This window comes from Grampus griseus (genome assembly GCF_964374135.1).
Source record: "Grampus griseus genome assembly, chromosome: 10".
Taxonomy (NCBI): domain Eukaryota; kingdom Metazoa; phylum Chordata; class Mammalia; order Artiodactyla; family Delphinidae; genus Grampus; species Grampus griseus.
The window spans coordinates 31,717,640-31,737,629 of record NC_139004.1 but is presented as its reverse complement, the minus strand read 5'-3'; the positions used below and the strand labels follow the sequence as shown (position 1 = coordinate 31,737,629).

Below are 19,990 nucleotides of genomic sequence, written 5' to 3'. Positions count from 1 at the left end.
GGGAGAAAGTCCCACCTGGTCCCCGCATGTGCCGCATGCTGGCCTGGCTACTAGAGCCCGGGGGCTCTCTGGGTTTCTGGGGGAAAGGATAGGCTCATAAAGAGCATGAGAACCCAGAGAAGCAAAAGGCGCTGGCCCCACAGAGCTGGCTCAAAAAGGAGGACATGGCCTGGGCCAGTGAAAGAGAGACAGGCCATGATCTCTGGCACAAAGGTGGAGGAGCAACCAAGTGACAAAGTGCAGCAACTCCAGTGTGCCCACTGCTGCCCCAGCCTGCTGCTGCCTGTCTGCTGCCTCAGAATAGCACGGACCAACAGGACGGCTCTGCTGTGAGAACCACCACCGATGTGAGAACCACCAGTGGCACCACAGGGCCACCACACTGCAAAGCAAGCAGGGGCCCTTTGTGTTCACACTTTGCTTTGTTGCCTCATCCTGGGCATCCTGACTCCCAAGCCCTGGCTGTTTTTTCCCTTACAGATTTTATTCCAAATGTCAGTCCTGGGTGGCACCCAGTTCCCTCCGGCCGATGTGCCCTCTCCCACCACCTGACTCTTCTGTAGCTTTCTCCTAGTCACCTAGTCATGGATTCAAGACGCCTGGGTCACTCCTTCCCTCCTGCGCTAAGGGCCCTGCCCAGACACAGAGCTCCACCCCTGGCAGTGGGTCCCCTAGCCCGACCTACCCTGCCTCAGTGTGGGTGGGGCTGGGGGGCCAATCGGCAGCACAGAGCAACAGGCCTGCCTCTGGAGCTAGCTGGGGTGCAGCTCTGCACAGCCAGAGGGGGGCAGAGGCAGGGGAGTAGAGAGGGGCAAAGAGGAGGAGCCCGTGGGAGCTGCAGATCCTTCTAGGTCAGCTTCTAACCCAGACCCTAGAGCGTCCGTGGGGAACACGTTAGGGTCCTGGGTGCTTGTAGTGGCCACAAGGGTCCTTTACCTCACCGTCCCCTTGTCAGCCTTACCTCGGGACGGCGCCGTGCACCACACTGCTGAGCGTGGTGGCCAGAAGAGGGACTTGGTGGCAAAGCCTTCACCATGTCAAAGGCTCCCACACGTGAGTCCCATAGTGACTGTCCAATTCCACAAACAAGTGAAATGGAGCCCTGCTGGATGATCTGCCGAAGTTGCAAGCCATCCAGCGCGTGGCAAGGTGGGCTTGAATCTCCACCCTGCCAAGGTGAAAGCACTACTGACCACATACCCTCCGAGAAGACCCATCCCCGGAGTCCACTTTATCCCCCGGCCAGGAGGGGGATGCTCAGTCACACCCGGCTCCCTCTACCCTCCTCCCCAGCCTGCCATCCTCACCCGAAGAGAGACTCCTCATGAGTCTCTCCTCATGAGACTGCCTCAGAGCGGAGGGCTCTTCTCCCCTTCCAGCCAGGAAAGCCCCTGTCCCTGTCAGCTCCCTCGCAGTCACCATACAGGCCAAGTAATCAAACTGCTGCATTTTATTCTGTAGAAAGCACCGCCCTACATAACCCTGAGCCCGTCTCCAGGGCTACCGGAAGGTGGAGAAGCTCTGGGTGCTTGTGCAGGAGGCATAGGGCACGCCCCGGGAGCGAATCTGCAGGGTGTGGAAGGTGAGGGGTGGGTTTGGGCCCGAGGAGCGGGGGTTCAGGGACTCGGTGTGAGGCTCCATCACAGTCACGGGGACTGCGTAGGACAGCATCTGGGGCCGGTCATCCTGGCGTCTCACTGTGCCCTTGCCCAGGAGGTGCAAGACACAGGAGAGGACATCAGCACTGCTGCAGGTGGCCCCCCTGCCAAGGCTGCTAACCAAGCCCCTGGGAGGACACGGGCCCTTCTGCCAAGCTTCCAGCACCTGGTATGGAGCGGGGAGGAGAAGCGATACGTCAGACGCCCAGCTTACCGTACCTCTAGCTCCCAGCCCCGGGACAGCGAGGCCATGAGGGACACCCCAACCCCACTCCTCACCCACTAGAGGCTCTACAGTGAGCCAGGGACTTCAAATGTGGATCCATCTCCTCCTGTGGACTGCCCCCTGCCCCCAGCAAAGCCTCCTCACCCAACACCCACCCCCGCCTACCCGGCAGACAAGCTGGTCAACGTGCAGGCCCTCGTCCCCGTGGGCCTTGAGGATTCGGACAATGAGGCAGTTGAGAAGGTTCCGTCTCTTCTCCAAGTTCCGGCCCTCTTCGTCCTCAGCTTTCAGGTATGTCTGAGCTGGGATGAGCCACACGTTGCCCCTCCAAGGCCTGGGTTCCTCGCTACCATCTCGAATCTTGAGCACCCCTGAAATAAGCGCTGGTCACTTGGTGGGGGGGGGCCTCGAGGACGCTGGCCCCAGCTCAGGGCAGAGGCCCCAGGGCCCTAAGTACAGACCTCCTGGGGCATCTTTTGTCTCGTGAAGGTCCAGGGGGCCCCTTGAAGAGGTAAGAGGCCCAACTGCCTGATTCAGCATGTCTGGAGACAGCCCCGAGAGCGCCAGCAGACTCTCCACGGAGACGGCCTTAGGAAGAGAAGGGAAGCGTCAGGGCCTCCCCAGGAGGTGGAGCAGAGAGGGTGGAGGGAAAGAAAGGAAGGACAGGTGGGAGAGAGCAGGGAGGCGTGAGGGGCTGGGCCACCTTCAGCTCATTGAGATGCAGCAGCAGCCACATCTGCACGGTGGACACATGCAGCGTCTGGTCCCCAAACTGCAGTTCAGCCCGGCCCAGCCATGTCCACTGCAGTCGCCTCTGCGGGGCCTGCTCTAGGGCAGGGTAGCTCTGACCTGAGTGTCAGGGAGGAGGAGGGAGTCAGGGGGGCTGGTGAGGACGCACCATCGGTGGAGCTTTGTCCCCGTTAATCTCTGCAGAGTCTGGGGCCCAGTGTTTCTGGACACTGTGGTTCCTGGTCTGAGCTTCCAGAGCTCAGCCCTCTCTGTGTCTGCCTCCTGAGTAAGGGGAGCCCACCCTGTGCCAGGCAGGCTGTGATCAGTGCCTTCGAGGAGTTCCCCAATTTTTAAGGGAGACAAAACCATGAAGTGAGGAAGGACTGGGGCTCTCATCAAACTGGAAACGTCTCCCCCAGGAGTGTAGGAGCTCCCTGAGGGCAGGGTCTAAGTCTAACCCCCTTTCCTTTGTCGCTGCCCAGCCCAGGATCAGCCCCCACTGGGGAGCTTAGGTTACGATGACTGACCAGGAACGAGACACCCACCACTCTCTGGTGGTCTCAGGTGCCTCCTGCCTCCATCCTCCCCACCACCCACAAAGGGAGTCCTGGCTCTCATTTTAAAGACAGAAAAGACAACAGGCTGGGGATCTGCTGCCTGTAGCCCCACCCCGAACCTAAGCTCCTGCCCTTTTCCTCAAATCTACCCCGTGAAGGCTGCCAGCCCCAGGGGTCACCCCCAAGCCCAGGTTCTTTCCCGGTGTCCCAGCCCCCAGTTCTCTTGGCCCACTGCTCACTCTTGTTGTAGAAGTTGGAGTATCGGTTCAAGGTGCCCCTCAGGTAGGCAGGCAGGCAGGTTCTGGGGTTGAGCGTGTGGCAGATGGAGGCAGTGGGCCAGCAGCGTGGTGACAGGACGAGCACAGACACTTCTGGCATCGCCCCTTCATAGTAAAGGTCCTCGTTCTCATCCTCCTCCTCCGCCGCCTCCTCTCCCGCCCCGCCGGCCGCCGATGCTGCCCCAGCTTCCAGCTCAGCTTCCTCTCCGGTCCCTCTCTCGTGCCCCCTGCCGCTGGCCTCGTGGCTCACCTGAAGACGACGGAACACAGGGCGCCCCAAAGCCAGCGGCTCCTCTGGTCTGCCCCATGCCTCTCTCTGTGCCTCCCACCCTCCCACTTGCTAATTCCCTTCCCCAGCGCCCACCTGTATTTTCTTCTCTGTGTCCTCCAGCTTCAGGAATTCCTGATCAAGCCGCTGGAGCTGGTACACGTGGAACTGGCGCTGCAGCTCCTCCGAGGTGCTCAGGCTCCGCAACATCTGCTGGGGGAGGCGGTTGGGGAAGCAGGGGCCGATCTGCTCCAGCACGGCCCCCTCCAGCCAGCTCGAGCCCACGCTCAGGAGACGGTCCGCCATGTAGTGCCTGCAGCGCGCACAGCCCAGGCCGAGCCTCAGTGTGGGGGCTCGGCATGGCCCCCCGGCTCCGGGACTCCAGCCTGCCGGGAACCCGGCCTCCCAGCCCCAAGGGCTGGCCCTGCCCGTCATCCTGCGTCCCCCCACCTCCCACTCCCTTGGTCCACACTCACTGGTAGTAATGCTCGAAAGTGGTGGCTATCTCCAGGCCAGAGAAGATCAGGACCGTTTCCAGGCATCGCTGCAGTTGGGCCAGCATCTCCATCCCCCGGGCCCCACCGATCCGGCTGCCCTGGATCCGCTGGTCGATGTGCCGCGCAAACTGCTCGCTTACCTGGGCAGTGGGTAGAGCACAGGAAAACTATGAAGGAGAGAACGGAGGAGGTGAGTGGGAACAGGGGGAGGGTCTGAGGAAGGAGATATGAATGGCCAGCAGGTTCATCAACTGGTCAGCGATTTTATAAAACTCTTATAAAATCATTAACAACTGCGTACATTAACAATACTAAAATGATGAAAACTGTTTTTTGTTTGTTTTTTAAAGAAGATGTTGGGGGTAGGAGTTTATTAATTAATTAATTTATTTTTCCTGTGTTGGGTCTTCGTTTCTGTGCGAGGGCTTTCTCTAGTTGTGGCAAGTGGGGGCCACTCTTCATCGCGGTGCGCAGGCCTCTCACTATCGTGGCCTCTCTTGTTGCGGAGCACAGGCTCCAGACACGCAGGCTCAATAGTTGTGGCTCACGGGCCTAGTTGCTCTGCGGCATGTGGGATCCTCCCAGACCAGGGCTCGAACCCGTGTCCCCTGCATTAGCAGGCAGATTCTCAACCACTGTGCCACCAGGGAAGCCCTGAAAACTGTTTTTTTCACATTTAGCATGTCTAAAATCAAACTAACAATAGTAACTCAATGCAAGGAGACACAAGCACACCTCAGAGATATGGCGGGTTTGCCACCGCAATAAAGCAAGTCACGCAAATTTTCTGGTTTCCCAGCGCATACAAAAGGATGTTTACATTATACCATAGTGTATTAAGTGTGCAATAGCATTATGCCTAAAAAACAGCGTACATACCTTAAACAATACTTTATTGCTAAGAAATGCTGACCATCACCTGACAACACAGGGTTGCCACAAACCTTCAATTTGCCAAAAAATGCATTATTTGCAAAGCACAATAAAGCGAAGAGCAATAAAAGGAGGTATTCCTGTAAGTTATGTGCACAAAGATGGTCACACCACGTTGTTACAGCCATGCTTCTGGCTCCCACTTCGCTGTTCTCTGCTTACCAAGGCACTCTGCTTAACTGTGCATCTTCTGTAGGAGACTGTAAACTTTGAGGGAAGGGATTTCATCTATCTTCAGCTCTTATCTCAGTGCCTGACACATTGTAAGTGCCTATTAAATATTTGTGGAATGACAGGAATGGTGGAGTAAATTATAGTATTGATACATCTATTGGATGGAATTTATACCAAAATTTGAAGACAAACAGCAACACTGAAAATGGCTTTTCATGTAAGGGTCAAAAGAAAACAGGATAAAGCATTTTAGCTACTTGTGAATAAACTATGTGAAATCAAGCACACAAGTAGAAGAAAGTATGCCGAGATGTATTAGGATGGTACAAAGCGGGTCATTTCTTTCTTTTACCTTCCTTTTTTTTTTGCGGGGTGGAGGGGGGCGCTGTGGGCATGGCTTATGGGAACTTAGTTCCCCGACCAGGGATGGAACCTAGGCCCACAGCAGTGAAAGTGCAGAGTCCTAACCACTGGACCACCAGGGTATTCCTGTTTTTTTGAATTTTTGATAACATGGTTCTACATTAGTATTGTACATGCTCCTTGTTGCGTGGGAATGGAAGGGTGGGCCATTCTGAGAAGGGGAAGGGAGAGTTTTGGGGGAGAGGCCCCAGGGGAGGGGCGGATGGGAGGCTTACGTGGGCAGCTCTGAGGAAAGGGAGCTTCAGCAGGGCACCAGCACAGCCATTCTGCAGCGCCAGCAAGAAGGCTGCCCGTGGCCCAAACAGCTCGGAGCTTGACTTCTGCAGATTACTGAAGTGTTCGCAGTAGCGGGGCACAAAGTCATCATCCCGCCAGTGTGAGGTCAGAAAACTGCTGACCTGGAGGGTGGGAAGGGGCGGCAGTGTAGGGCAACCCAACAAACCAACGGCACGGTTCCACCCTCCCTCCCCGCCCCCCCTCCACCGTTCCTGCCCACCTGCTCCTCCACCACTGCCCGCCAGCAGCGGGTCAGGTTTCTCATGATGCTGCCAGGAAGCCCCCGGGTGGCCAGGGAGCTCCAGTCATGGCTTCTGTTTCTGCCCTCTGTGGAGACAGGGGAAGGGGCAGAGGCAAGGCGGTGGCAGCCCTCAGCCCCCGGGTCCCTATTCGAGGGTGAGCCTAGGGTTCTTTCCTGACATTCTGCCACCCAAAATGATGCTCCCAGGTGGGGGTGACACAAACCAGAAGATGAACAGCTTGAGCATGCAGGGAGCGGGGGGTGAGGAGGGACAGACACCTGTAGTATGTGAGTTGGGGGAGGGAAGGCCCCCAACCGAGCTCCCGCCTGAGCCCCCAGCACTCACTGGGCCGAGGAGCGGCCACCACTGGAGGGGCTGCCTCGCAGGGCTCCACATGCACCAGCAGGTGGGTGAGGCGGCGCACTCGTGAGGAGAAAGCTGCTGCGCGGCTCTGCGGGTTGTGGGCAGCCTCCCGACACTCCAGGTACTGGTCCAGCAACCAGCCCAGGGGGCTGACACCATCCTCATCTGGAGGCGGGGGAAAAACAAGCCAAGGCAGGGCATGTCTCCAGGGCAGTGGGGAAGCTGGGCTGGACAGCAGTGCCAAGAAAGAGCAGCAGGACAGAGCGATATGGCAAGGGAGGTAGCGAGGTCCCTCCTGACCATGTGGTGTCAGCTGGCAGCCGGGAGACACGGGAAAGGAGGCGGCCCCTGGGCTGTGAAGAGGGGGCTTGGGGGTACTGAATGAACGCAGGTATCCATAGGGCCAAGAGCATAACCCAGGTGGCTCTAGGCCAGAGCAAGAAGGGGCTGATGAGCAGGGCCGAGCAACGGGATAGTAAAGGGGCCGGGGGCAGGGACAGTTACCGGGGGAGGTGATGTTCTGCACCAGGGGGCTGACCAGGGCCTCCCAGCAGGTCTTGCCCAGTGCTCGGGCAGCTTCACTGTCTGGGAGGAAGCGATCGGCAAAATTCTGCTCCTGACGTAGAGCCCCGTTGAGTCTGGGGAGAAGAGTGGGGAGGAAGGTGTTGGGGGCTGGAAGCCTAAGTGACTCCTTAGGCCTAAGAGTCCACCAGCCTAAGATCGCCAGCTACCCCTCTCACACACACAGGTACACACGCACGCACACACACCTAGAGCTCAGGTGCAGGAGGCTCCTGCGGTCCTCCGCGATGTCCTGGCTCCAAGCCTGCGCCCTGACCATGTAGAAGAGGCGTGTGTGGCGACACAGCTGCTCCCGGAACACCGGCCAGAACGTGGGCTTGGGGCCCAGGACCTCTAATCCCCGAATGCGCGTGTCGATGCCGCCCTGCAATGTGCAAAGGCCCATTTCCGCCGGCCCCATACTCTCCTCAGGAGGGGCTGGAGAGGTGGCCCAAGATCTGCAACGGTTACAGGCCGCAGAGCCTCCTGCCCACGGCTGCCCCCCTCCCCCGGCCCCACCTGCTGGCAGCGCTTTATGCGGATTTGGATGACAGGCCAGAAGCGGTTCAGGTTCTCCAGGAGGACCACCCGGCTGGCGGAGGGCATCACGTTCACCTGGTGGCAAGGGGGTGGCAGGCAGAGAGCGCCGTCACGCGTGTGGATGGGAGTGCTGAAAGAACCCTAGTCTGCTCCTGTTGCCTGCTGTGTCCCTCCCTCCCCCAGCCCTGGGGGGTCCTGACCGAGGGGTCCTAATGCCACCCTCACTGCTCAGGGCCTGATGCTGCCACACGGGCACAGGGATGGACTTCATCTACTATGGGGCTCAAAGCAGGGAGGAATATAGGCATTTTGGGGTCTGGGCAGGAGGGTGGATCCCTTGAGGGGTGGCCTAATGGCACAGGGGTCCCTACCGAGTTGAGTTCCGTGTTAAGGGAGGTGGCACTGTCGCCCCCGAACACCACCACCCTGGCCGGCATGTAGCTTGAGTCTTCGCCAGCCACCAGCAGAGCCAGCTGCCTGGGAGCAGGGCAGAGGGACCAATCGGAACCGGATCCAGTCGTGTTCTCACAGACAGAGCCGAGGGGACTCTGGTCACCTTCAGGGGGGTGTGGGTGCTTCCCCAAGACAAACGGCAGGGAAGTCACAGGACAGCGTGGGTGTGTGTCTAGGCACAGGCGTGGAGCACGTTACCTGACGAGGACGCCCTGTTGCATGTGTAGGGTGATGTAGTGGGAGCCGGTGCTGCCGCTGGACTCCCAGTAGGTCTTGGGGTTGCGGTCCGTCAGCTTGCTGGCCCGGTGCGGGTTGGAGGACACCTCCACCTTCTCCCAGCACTTGTCCTCCTTCACCTCCACGCTGGAGCCTGCGGGCAGGCGGGAAGGGGTGGCGGTCACAGCCCTGGCAGGTGTGGAGGGAAAACACACGGAGGTGTGGGGACGCGGGGTGACGGGGGGACAGGCACGAACCCTGGCACAGGTATCTGAGGAACACGTCAAAGAAGGGGATGTTGATGGGGCGGTGCGTTCGTCTGTGGTCTTCGATCTGGCCCAGCACCATCTGCAGCCCGGACATCGGAGAGAAGGGGTGCGGGGAGGGGGCAGGAACATGGAAACGCACGTGGAGGAAAAACCCCAGCAGCAGCGGGACTAACTCCGTAACACTGGCAGAGCAGGAGCAGCTGGGAAAGCGGGGCCAGGAACAAACGCCCCCAGGTTCACTAGATTCACCTGCCTTCCAACTTCAGGAACACAGCCCCTTCCCCTGCCACTGCTTGGGTGTCATACTCTTACCCAGCTGTGAACCCAAAGGCTTCCCCCTGCCCTCCCTCCTGACCTGGATACAGCCTCCCAGGATGTTGGTGGTGAGTTTCCGGTACAGGTGCGCATGCTTCTCACACTTGAACACCATGTCTCGCAGCTCCTGAGCCAGCTCCAGCTTTCCCAGGTGCTTTTCCAGGGCTTTGGAGATGGCATCTCGGGCTCCCAGCTGATTCAGCACCACGGCATAGTCCCTGCTCACCGAGGCCAGGTGGTGCAGGAAGAGGATCAGCTCCTGAAGCACCTGGGAAGGAGGCAGGGGGAGGTGGATAAAGGCGACAGACCACAAGCGTCTTCAGTAGTACTGACTACACACCTACTGTGTGCTGGGTGCCAGGGCTACTGCAGTTCACAGAGTGAGGAAGTAAAGACAAGGATGAGGAGACATGAGGGCTCAGTGGAATTAGAGAACCAAACAAACTGCAATGGAAAAGCCAAGAGGTGCCCTGGATCCTGGGGGTCTTGACTACTGATTACGCTGGCAATAGGTGCAGGGGGCATCCCCGGTTGTTTCTTTTCAGGCCCAGCTGTCACAAGAACCAGCTGTGGGGCTGTGTTATGAGATGCTCAGCCCCCAAGCACAGACACGTGACAGCAAAGAGGGGGCCGAGAGGGACCAGATGTATGTGTGGACACTCAGTAAGCCCACCACAGAGCTAAAATCTGGGTAGCCGCCAAAGGTGTGTGCTGCAGACACCCGCTGCCTCCATGACCCTAGTTCTCTGACCGCTTCCCAAGCCTTCTGTGCTCAGGAGCGCTCTGTGGCAGGGGACTCTGGGATGTGATGGTCCCCTCTGCCTCCTTCACCCCCCTTTCCTTCACAGGCCCAGCCAAACAGGAGCCACTGAGGCTCTTAATGTAATATAGATATCATCCTTTATGTAACAAAGGCTATGGCAAATAAGATCCCCCATTTGGGTTATATCTGCAAAATAAAATACAGGAAAGATACATAAATTAACACAAATGGTTACCATTTGTAAGGGGCATGTGGGTGGCATTGGGAGGACAGGGACTCAGGTGGGAGTGAGAATTTTGTTTCTACCTTGTTATATTGTTTTGATTTGTGAACTGTGTGAACGTACGACCTATTTTTAAAACTACAATTCAATTTTAAAAATGAAACCCAAACCAAGAGCACAAAGGCTCCATGGTGCCCTCTCGAGCCCTGCCCGGGGTCTGCCTTGCCAGAAGCTGCCTGGTATCCTCCCCCTCTCAGCATCTCCTCAGGGCAGGGCAGGGGTACCTCTCGGTCAGTGTCTGGGGACCGCAGGCAGGCCATGCAGGCGTCCATGGCCTCATGCCAGGGGAGCAGCAATGCCTCGGGAAAGTCCACCAGCCGCATCAGGATTCTGGGGAGCAGGGGGCAGTAGGAGAGAGATGTGCAGCCTGCCTCAGAGAACCCTCTGCCCAGCAGCACCCCTCACCACCCCCTCACCTCAGAACGGCCAGGTGCAGGGCCTTGTTGGCCACGGGAGTGTCAAGGCTCCGCATCAGCGCGAGGAAGGGCTGGGGCTGCCGCTGCAGTTGCAGCAGGAGTGGCTTGACCTCGCTCTCCCGGGGCCCCTCTGAGCTGAGAGCTTGCTCCAGATCCAGGAAGATTTTCCCAGCCAGACCGTAACCCTCCACCAGATGCTGCAGGGGAGTGTTGGGGCACTGAGTCGGGGCTTCTTTTGCTACAGGAAAGGAGAAGTCACAAGAGTTGGCCATTGTTAGTGACGTGAAAGATCATAAAAGGAGAGACATTCATAACTCTCAACTCTTGTTTCCTCATTTCTCCCAAAAATATTTTACATTTCTTCCCCCTAAACGCCAGGTTTTGGGGATCTCATAGCATCTCTTAATGTACTTTTTTTTTTTTTTTTTTGCAGTACGCAGGCCTCTCACTGTTGTGGCCTCTCCCGTCGCGGAGCACAGGCTCCGGATGCGCAGGCTCAGTGGCCATGGCTCACGGGCCTAGCCACTTCACGGCATGTGGGATCTTCCCGGACCGGGGCACGAACCCGTGTCCCCTGCATCAGCAGGTGGACTCTCAACCAGTGCGCCACCAGGGAAGCCCTCTTAATGTACTTTTAAGACAGCTTCATGACAAACTTTTGATTTTGTATTCTCAAAATAGCAAAGGAGCTTCCTATCTGCAAATAGCAGAACATTTCCCTATATCTGGAAGCATGCAATAATCTGTTTTTCTCTACAATAGAAAAAATTCAATGTGAGGGCTTTCAAGGCTTCAAATTTCTTGCAATGTTCTAACTTGACACTCTCCTTCATACTTTGGAGGGAGGACAATGTCTGCTTCTCCATGCACTGCTTATCTCGAAATTTCAGATTCTTCCTAAAGTGCCATCTCTTCCAGACAGGATTTGCACAAAAACCAGCACAGACGTCTCTCCCAGGCTAATGCCCTCCCAGAGGCCAGTGTGCAGAGCTGCTGTCTGTTTGGCACCCCACCTTCCACTCTGGCTGCATCTGCTGATTCCTGAGGCTGGGCCTGGGCTTCCAGCAGGGATGGGTAGGCCAGCTGCCCTGCCAGGGCCTCGAGCCCGTATTTCCTGTAGACATGGCAGTTGAGTAGGTCCCTGAGAGCGCTGTCATCGAGTCGCTGTGGCAGAGCCAGCAGCAGGTCCTGGGCCAACTCCATGGGCACGGCCAGCTCGGCCAGGATCTCGTCATCCAGAATCTGTCATCGGGGAGAAGCTCTCACTGCAGGCGGCTCTGCCGGTGCAGAGGCTCCAGAGGCACTTGCCAGGGGAAAGGAGTTCTGCATACACCTTCTCCATCCCCAGTCTCTCATGGGGGCGCCTCCCGAACAGCTCGCCAACATCTCCGAACATCCTAGACCCCTCCCCTGCAGCCCTTATGCTATCACCCTCCACTTCCCATCCCGAGTCTTCCAAATGCTCTGTCACAGTCCAGCCCTCCAACCTCTGTGTGTCTCTGGGCAGCTCTACCTCCCCATCAAGGTTCTCCTGGAGGATCTGGAGAACCTCCTGATGGTCGGGTCCATCCAGCTTCTTGATGAAGAAGAGGAGCTCCCACCACTCGGCCTGGCTCAGGTGTTCACTCTCCTCAGCGTCCTCATCCTCAGGCAGCACGCAGGGCACGGCGTAGAGCTCTGCCATGGGCTTCCACCGCCAGGAGGGCAGGGCTGTGGAAATGAGAGGGGCACAGGGACGTCACTGCCCGCCCAGCCAGACCGCCGCTCCTCTGCATAGAGTTGATCCCTGCTTCCCCTCTGGGCTCACCTACACCCACAGCTCCACTGACCGCTGCCCCCTGGTACTCATCAGCCTCAACCACGTCTTCGATGTCTTCTTCAAAGCCCAGAATCTCCAGCATGTGCCAGTGTACCCAATAGGTGCGGCCTGTTGACTCCCACAACACCTGGGGGATATGGGAAAAAAGAGAGGGAAGGGGAAGAGAGCTCACCTAATGACTGGCTGTGGCCCGATGATGGGGACACACAGCCCTCACAGCCCTCAGGGTGACCACCTGGCCAGGTGTGGAAAAACCTCTAAAGAGCAAAACCTGTGGTATATGGAGAACACGTACACGCACGCAAAGGATGCCTTCCCCAAACGGGAACAGGCTCTCTCCCCTCACCTATCCTTGGTGGCTTATGCCCCACACTTCCTCCTGGCCTTAACCACACTGTCTTCCTGAACTTGACCTTTGGGATGGTCTTGCTGTATCAGTCTTCTTCCTGGGAGTGAGTCCTCCTGACCTCAGAGTCTCCTAAAGGCAGATTTTCTCAGCCCTCCAAACGGCTCCCCTCTCAACTGCTGACCCCCTTTTACCATACCCAGCTTACTGAGGGTTTTCGCTTTGAGTGGCCCGCCAGAGGCCCCAGCTTGAAGCCCCAGCTATGCCCCACCCAAGACAGACCCCCAACGGTGGCCCGCCACCGCGCTCTGCTCACCTGCACAGGGGGCACGCCACTGTTGCTCTGCCGGAACTCGCCCTCGTCCCCAGCACTGATCTCCTCGTAATCGTCCAGCATCCGCACTCGCATGCCCGGCTGCAGCGCGTCCCGCACGTACAAGGCATAGGTATTGCCACTTGCGAACTCAGAGCGAGGGCGAAACCGCCTTGACCTCCTAAGGGAGGGCAGGGCCTGGGCAGGTGGGTGCCCCGGGCCTGCATCTGCCAGCTGGGGCTGGAAGATGGAACAGGAGGGCCGTGCCGAGGGCCCCTGTCTGCTCGAGGCCCAGTCCCAGCGCATGGCCTGTACCAGCTCCGAGATCAGGGTGCCCATGGCCATGCTGAACTCCAGCTCCAGCCGACCCCTCTCCCCACTCAACTCCTCGGGAGTGGAGCTCTGGGCTCCTGGTTCCACAGCACTGTCATTCAACTGATCCAGGAGGGAGGTGACGTGCAAATAGCGCTTCACCAGGGAGAAGAGCAGCCTTCCTGGGACCTGTAGGACACAATCTTTGGCCTATGTCCCCCTTGCTCCAGCTTTAGTGCCTCTTTCCACACTGTCCTCTGTGGACAGGTGCAAAGGCCTGATCCCTAGATTTTGTCCACAGCCACCTCCCAACACTCCACACAGAATACCTGTGGCAGCTGAATGCCCTCGAAAGACATGGGATGTTCAGAGAGCGTGGCCTGTGCAAACAGTGCCAGCAGAGCACAGCGGCTGTCAAAATCCAGGTGTTTCTCAATGGCCTCCTGCTGGCTCAGTGACAGAAGGATCTGGGTCCGGGTCCCTGTAACCCACAACCCAATCAGTAACAGCTCCCTAACCTTGCCCTTCCCAGGCATCTCTCTTAGACGCTCTACTCTCTCACTCCTTCTGCTGCCACACACTAAGAATGACATGATTTGCTGATTTGCTTCAAAAGCCAAAACTTACTATCTTATCCTATCCTATTACTGTCTCATATGCAATAATCTAATAGTCCAAACTCTTCCTCTGCATAGAAAGACAGTTAATAGGAAGTTCTTGAGGATTCAGTCTCCCCTTTCTGCCGAGATGCCCACACTCACCATCCCACCTCCTTTTCTTCCAATCCTAAGACAAGGGCAACAGAATCATTTACGTACGGATGAGATCAGAGGCTTCTGTCACAGGGACCTGTGAGACGCTAAGCTGACCCAGTCCCTGTCCTGCTCCCCTTTCCTCCCCACACTGCCCCTCACCAGCATCATGGGAAGCCAGGGCTTGTATCATCCGGCCTGCGCTCCAGCGAATTTGATAATCGGGACTACTGAGCATGTGCATGAGCAAGTCCAGGACCCTTGGGTCTTTGAAGACGCCCGTGAGGGGCTCAATGCTGGCGTAGGCGCTGAGCACATGGACAGTGTGAAGCAGAGGGGCGGGAGGAATGGTGCCCTCACATTCCTCCAGCTGCCGAAGGGCCCTCTGAATCAGAGACTTCACATCGGTTTCCATCTCCCCCAGCACAGATTTGTCCAGGGCTCCAGCCTCCCCTGCTGTCTCCTGGGAGGGCCCGATGACCTGGCCATCTTCGCCCAGCATCTTGTGGCAGTTGGCATAGATCTCGTCATTGGACATCCATAGCAGGATGTGCTCAGCCTTGCAGTCCACTTGGTTAGAACCCCCTTCCCCGTCATCCCCACGCCGGAGGATGAGCCAGCGGATCTGGTACTCAGGGTGCCCATCATGGCCCACTCGCTGGCGTATCAGCTCATCAGGATAGGCATGCAAGCCGGGCCCCAAGGGCACCCTGAATTCCCTGTAGCGGAGTTCCCCCACCATCCTGGCACCTGGCAACACAAGGAAAAGAGAATAGGCAAGCTAGAGTGAGAGAGGAGGTCAGAAAATCAAGGACACCCAGAAGTTGGGACAGCAAATGTGGCAACAGCTGTCGGGCTGGGTGGGGTAAAGTAGGGCCCAGGAGTTGCCTGCTGCATGCTGGGTGGGGCCAGGCCTACGCAGAGGAACACTGGGGTGTTTGTTCTGAAAGAACTCAAAATTTGGGGGCTAAAAGGAGGCTCCAAGGCCCTGCATGCAGCATGGAGCGAGTTGGTTTGGAGCAGAGGAAAGGGGACAGTGGAGGCAGGGCAGCCTTAGAATTAAAGTGAATCCCAGGGCCCTGGGACAGGCGCTAGCAGACCTGAGAAGGGGGTATGCGAAGCCCAGAGGGGTGGGTGTGTTTTGGGGAGTTGGGGATCGAGACCCCGAGTGACTATGGGAAGGGGTGCTAGCTCCAATGACTGAAGCATCGGAGAGTGAGTCTGCAGGGGCAAAAGACCCAGAGACCTGGTGGTGGAGTGAGGGTGCAGGGCGCGACGGGCTGGGAGAAGGGGCTGCTGGTAGGCTGGAGGCGCCCAAGATTGGAGGCGCTTAAGCAGCAAGGCCAGTGGGGGCGACGTGAGGCCCCGAACAGGGTGCACAGGAGACCCGATGGGTGAGGGGCGCGAGGCTTGTAGGACCGGGTCGAAGACAGGAGAAGCCAGGGGCGCGCGGCAAGGTGCGGGGGAGGGGGCTAGGCCAGATAAACAAGAATCCCGAGGCGCGGCGGAATCGGGGGCGCGAGGCCCGGTGGGCGAGTGGGCGGAGGAAAACCCGGACTCGGGGCGGGGGGCCGCGGCGGGGCTGTGGCCACCTCAGAAGTCGATGGGGGTCCCGGCGTGAGGCCTGTCCTTCGCCGAGCTAAGGACGCGGCGCAGACTATGGCGGCAGCGCTGGCGGAGATTTGGGCCCCGCCTGGGCCCCCCGAAGGGGTCGAGGCGTAGAGGCGGGAGGGGGCGTGTTTCCGCAGGCCAGGCGGCCGCAGGGGGCGTGGCGCGCGGGATCGAACGCCCTGGGGGCGTGGCGCCGTCAGCTCCCGGCCTCCGCGCAGGTCTGCGGCCTCCGGGGCCTGGCAGGGCGGGGCCTGTCCCCAACCAGCGGCGCCGCCCGCCTAGCTCTGGGGGCCCGTCGCCCGCCCGCCCGGAGCCGCCGCTCATTTCCGCCAGGCCCAGCGGAAAGCTAGGGGCCCTGGGAGAGCGCTGGGGCGGAGCCGCCGGTGCCACCTCGGCGACGCGCGGCACCTCCTCCTCCGCCCTTTCCGTCTCCCTCCTCCTGGCACCGGAAGCGCCTTCCCCGCTTCCCAAAGTCAGAATTGGGAAAGACTTTGGAGGTGATTTATTCCCCCCTCCTCCATTACATATAAAGGCACGGAGCAAGGTGGGCCGGGGGCACTGGAAATGAGAGAGGAACGGCCCGTTTTTGCCCCATACTTTGCTTTCCTTTCTCCTACCGCCAACGGTTGTTTGCTTCTGTCCCCGCGGCCCCCCCCCATCCAGTATGTACCTCCTCCCTCCCACAAAAACCAGAAACAGATAAAAATGGGGGCCATTTTATTAGAGTCCAGGGATATCAGCTTTGGGCAGCAGCTGAGGGCAGCTTCACGTAACTCTTCATGGGGGGCAGTGGCCGGATCTTTCGGCCAGCCCAGCCCCCCTTGCGGTGCCATCGCCCACTGTTGGGCCTCTTTCCCAGCCAGCGGTTCCGCCCAGCTTTGCCGATGACCCGTTTGTTATGATCAACGTTGGATACTCGGCCCACTGTTGCTATGCACGTTTCCAGCACCTGACAGAGAAAGCAGATGGAGGGGAATGCACCGTGGGGGGAAAGAGCCTGACATTGTTGAGGGCATGGACTCTTGGGAGACTTCTTACACTTAAGGAGAGAAAGGAGAGGAGAGGGGGAAAGCACAACATAATTGAACCTGAGTGCAAGTCCTACAGTAGTTGAAAACAGAAGGCACTGTTCCCTACTCCATCATGGTGCCAGCCTGACAAGGCACGCCTAGTCACATGGCAGAAAAGGACAGACCCAGCTCGAGGCAGTTCTCAACATAAAACACCTGGGAGCTATCCTGGACAGGTTAGGTACATTCCAAAAATTCCTCCCTCGCTGATCCCTCCCACCTGCACCCCACACACACCTGCATCTGCCTCTTAGAGGGCAGCTGGATGATGGCTGTCCCATTCACCTTCCGTAGCAGCACACCACAGGTCCCTGGGAAAGGGAGAAACAGCTTTGCAACCCTCCACAGAGCAGGAGGTGGGGGGCAGATTTCCAAGGGGCCACACCCCACACACTCTGAGGAGGAGAAACACTGAAGCAGGATGCATGTAAGGTTTTAGGTCAAAACACAAGCACCTCTTCAGCCTTGTTTTTCCTTCTTTTTCTCTGCCATTGGACCAGATGTGGGCCCATGGGTTCAGAGAGTTGCAACCGCAGGTACCCCTTGGCCTTCCAAACTGTAAGATCCCAAGCAGCTCCTTTCTTCATACCTGCGGCTCGGATATACTGGGCCCCCCGGCCTGGCTCACTCTCCACATTGTTGATGAGGGTCCCCACTGGCAAGGCCCCAAGAGGGTGTGCATCCCCTTCCCGAGCAGCAACTAAAAGACAGAATTTCATCAGCACCAGAACCCTTGCAGCCTCCCAGGCCACACACATCTGGCAGCCATCTCTCACCTGCCATTCGGCCTATGTGGTCAGAGTTCAGGATTGTATCTCCAGCTTGCATGTTTTCTGTGGCAATGATCCAGCGTTTCCGGTTGCCCCCAGCAACCAGAGCTATGTCTGATGACCTGTTCAGAGTGAGGCACAGGTAAGCAGACCATCTAGGCAGCCTCACATCTCCTGAAAAGCCACAGAGCAGTCATTCAGCCATACCACCACCTCACATCCCAAACTTGCCTACAGGGATCATAGCGGACAGTGATGACCTTCTCCTCAAAGGGTCCTGGCTTGGATTGCTGCTCAGGCCGGAACCGCAGAAAGTCAATCATTCGATAACGTTGCTTGTGGCCCCCACCAATACCGTGCACTTGGATTCGGCCTGTGGTCAGGACAGTGCAGGGACATGACCCCAGTCAGACGAGTCAGTTCCCAGCATTGGGAACAGACCCATCCTAGGCAGAGAGCAGCGCTCCCCAACATTATGACACAAGCAGAAAATGATAAAAATTTGCACAGCACAATGGGGTCAGGGTGAACACCTACATGGAGCTTGGTAAAAACATAATTATGATATTGAAATTGTATAAAACATCCAGATAAAATCTCTACAAATTACTGAATTCAGTAAGTTTACTGAGAGCCATGTAACTCGTGTTCAATTTCAACTATTGTCAATTTTTGAAGGGTGTGAAGAGAAATGTCATATAACTTCCTGAGTATGTCCAGTTTTCTTCAACTACCTACATTATCTTTAGAAGCACAGACCACTTGTTTATTGCTTTGTATTCTACTCTCTCACTCTTACACACATACTACATGCAGAAGGAGTCCAATAAATGCTTTTTAATTACATTCCTCTGCCTGTATCAAAATACAGCCCTAGGATCCTGCCATGTTTTTGCCCTTTACTGCTGAAATCTTCGTGTCCTTGCTCCCACCTGTGTGGTTTCGGCCCCCAGACTTCCTCATCTTCACTGGCATAACGGTATACTTGGTACGACTCTTCCAGGACACAAACTTAGCACTAAGGGCCACAGAGGTAAGGACTGGGCGGCAGGGAAGCAACATCGAGGGAGAGGGCAGCGGAAGGAGGACATTGTTTGTCACCTAGAGATAAACAGAAATCTCTTTCACTTGAAAGCTAATTGAAGGAAAAGCTTCAGAGAACCAAGGGAGAGGGCACAAAGTTTAGCTTGTAGCCTCCTTCCTCCTGGAAGTCCCAGACCAGCTATCCAAAAACTCCACCCATCACAGCTTGCACAAATACCAGTTCGGAATGTTCATCTAGGTGTATGTGTGTTGATTACCTCTCCTCATCTGATCCTCTCACCTCTCAAGTATTTCTTCAATGGAATGTTCTCCCCTTGGTGCATCTTCTTCCAAATTTGGCTCAAAACTCTTCTTCTCTAAGAAACTTTTCCTTCCCTAAACAACTCCCTTCTCCAGGGCTGGTAACTTCCATACACCCATGTACCACCATTGGCATCAATCCCTTCTGCCCATTTTGCTGCATATTTCTGAGAGTTTTTCAGATATGAATGGAGGGGAGAGATCATTTATGTCTTGTTCCCTGCTGAATTCCCAGGCTGGTTTGGTTTTGAATTTTAAGTATGCATCTGCCAAACTCTACCATAAGTCTGAAAGGTCCGGGGAGGTAAGACTTAACTTCTCTTTTCTGTAACTCACCAGTCGCCCGCTAGGAACCTTGAGATATCTTCATGTTAGGCTCCTATTCTTGGTATCTTGCCCTGCATTCTCTAATCTCAGTAGTAACTCATCCTTAATGGTTATAATAATGGTTAAGGAGCCTAGGCTTTGAAGCCAGATTACCTAGCTCCAATGGTTGGTGTATGACCTTCGACTACTTATGTTTTCTCATATGTAAAATGGGAATACAATAACTAATTTGTAAAGTGATTGAAAGGAATTCATTTATTTAAAACGTCTATTACTTATGCTTGGCTTATGAGAGACAATAAATGTTAATTATTATTGAAACCTGTACATTTGTCTGTAAAGCACTTTCACCTCCAGTATCTTGTCTGAGGAATCCAGGGACCCTGTGAGATAGCAACACTTACAGAGGAGAAAGCTGAGGTTGAGAGTGACTTATCCAAGGTCACAGGCCGGCGTGACTCCTAACCAGACTCGCATCCCCCACCTCGCTTCTCCTGGAGCCCCCTCTCCGGCTGCCCGAACGGAAACAGCCACATTCCCGGGTAAGGTGGATTACCTGGGTGGCCAGGAGCAGGCTTGGGCCGGGGACGGCGGCAATCCGGGGCGTCAGGCTCAGAGAGCCAAGAGCGCGGGTCAGTGCCCGCAGGGCCATGAGTTGGGCCAGGCTCGGCTGGGCTCAGCACGCCACCATTACCTGTAGCCAGGCCGTCTGGTGCTACTGGATGACTCTAACAGGTCCCCGTTCTGTCGCTCCTTAATGACGTAAAAAGAGGCAGTCAGAGAACCCGAGACAAAGCTGGACACACACCTCTTACGCTCCCTGCTCGCGGTAGAGCCAATCCCCGGGTGGATCTTAGGTCGCGTGACTGTGGAACAGGCCCCGCCC

At 56.8% G+C, this 19,990-nt stretch overlaps 2 protein-coding genes across 2 annotated transcripts; both read right to left on the bottom strand.

The window, feature by feature from the left end:
- Positions 1-1,426: 1,426 nt before the first annotated feature.
- Positions 1,427-15,701, bottom strand: CUL7 (cullin 7). Its single transcript, XM_082663575.1, has 26 exons — positions 15,575-15,701; positions 14,145-14,732; positions 13,560-13,711; positions 12,922-13,419; positions 12,248-12,386; positions 11,954-12,150; positions 11,454-11,682; positions 10,441-10,678; positions 10,249-10,354; positions 9,019-9,246; positions 8,652-8,742; positions 8,377-8,548; positions 8,097-8,202; positions 7,705-7,800; positions 7,395-7,570; positions 7,129-7,262; positions 6,607-6,789; positions 6,240-6,346; positions 5,959-6,141; positions 4,193-4,353; positions 3,813-4,029; positions 3,410-3,698; positions 2,588-2,733; positions 2,346-2,472; positions 2,050-2,255; positions 1,427-1,824 (listed from the first exon to the last, which is right to left on the bottom strand). Exons 2-26 carry the CDS (start codon positions 14,722-14,724, stop codon positions 1,501-1,503), a joined length of 5,085 nt encoding a protein of 1,694 aa, XP_082519701.1. The 5' UTR covers positions 14,725-14,732; positions 15,575-15,701; the 3' UTR covers positions 1,427-1,500.
- Positions 15,702-16,293: 592 nt separating this feature from the next.
- MRPL2 (mitochondrial ribosomal protein L2) lies at positions 16,294-19,857 on the bottom strand. The gene is made up of 7 exons (XM_082663885.1): positions 19,661-19,857; positions 18,366-18,534; positions 17,665-17,806; positions 17,440-17,555; positions 17,253-17,363; positions 16,901-16,974; positions 16,294-16,542 (listed from the first exon to the last, which is right to left on the bottom strand). The coding sequence occupies exons 1-7, from the start codon at positions 19,754-19,756 to the stop codon at positions 16,330-16,332; spliced, it is 921 nt and encodes a 306-aa protein (XP_082520011.1). The 5' UTR covers positions 19,757-19,857; the 3' UTR covers positions 16,294-16,329.
- Between the last annotated feature and the right edge of the window lie 133 nt (positions 19,858-19,990).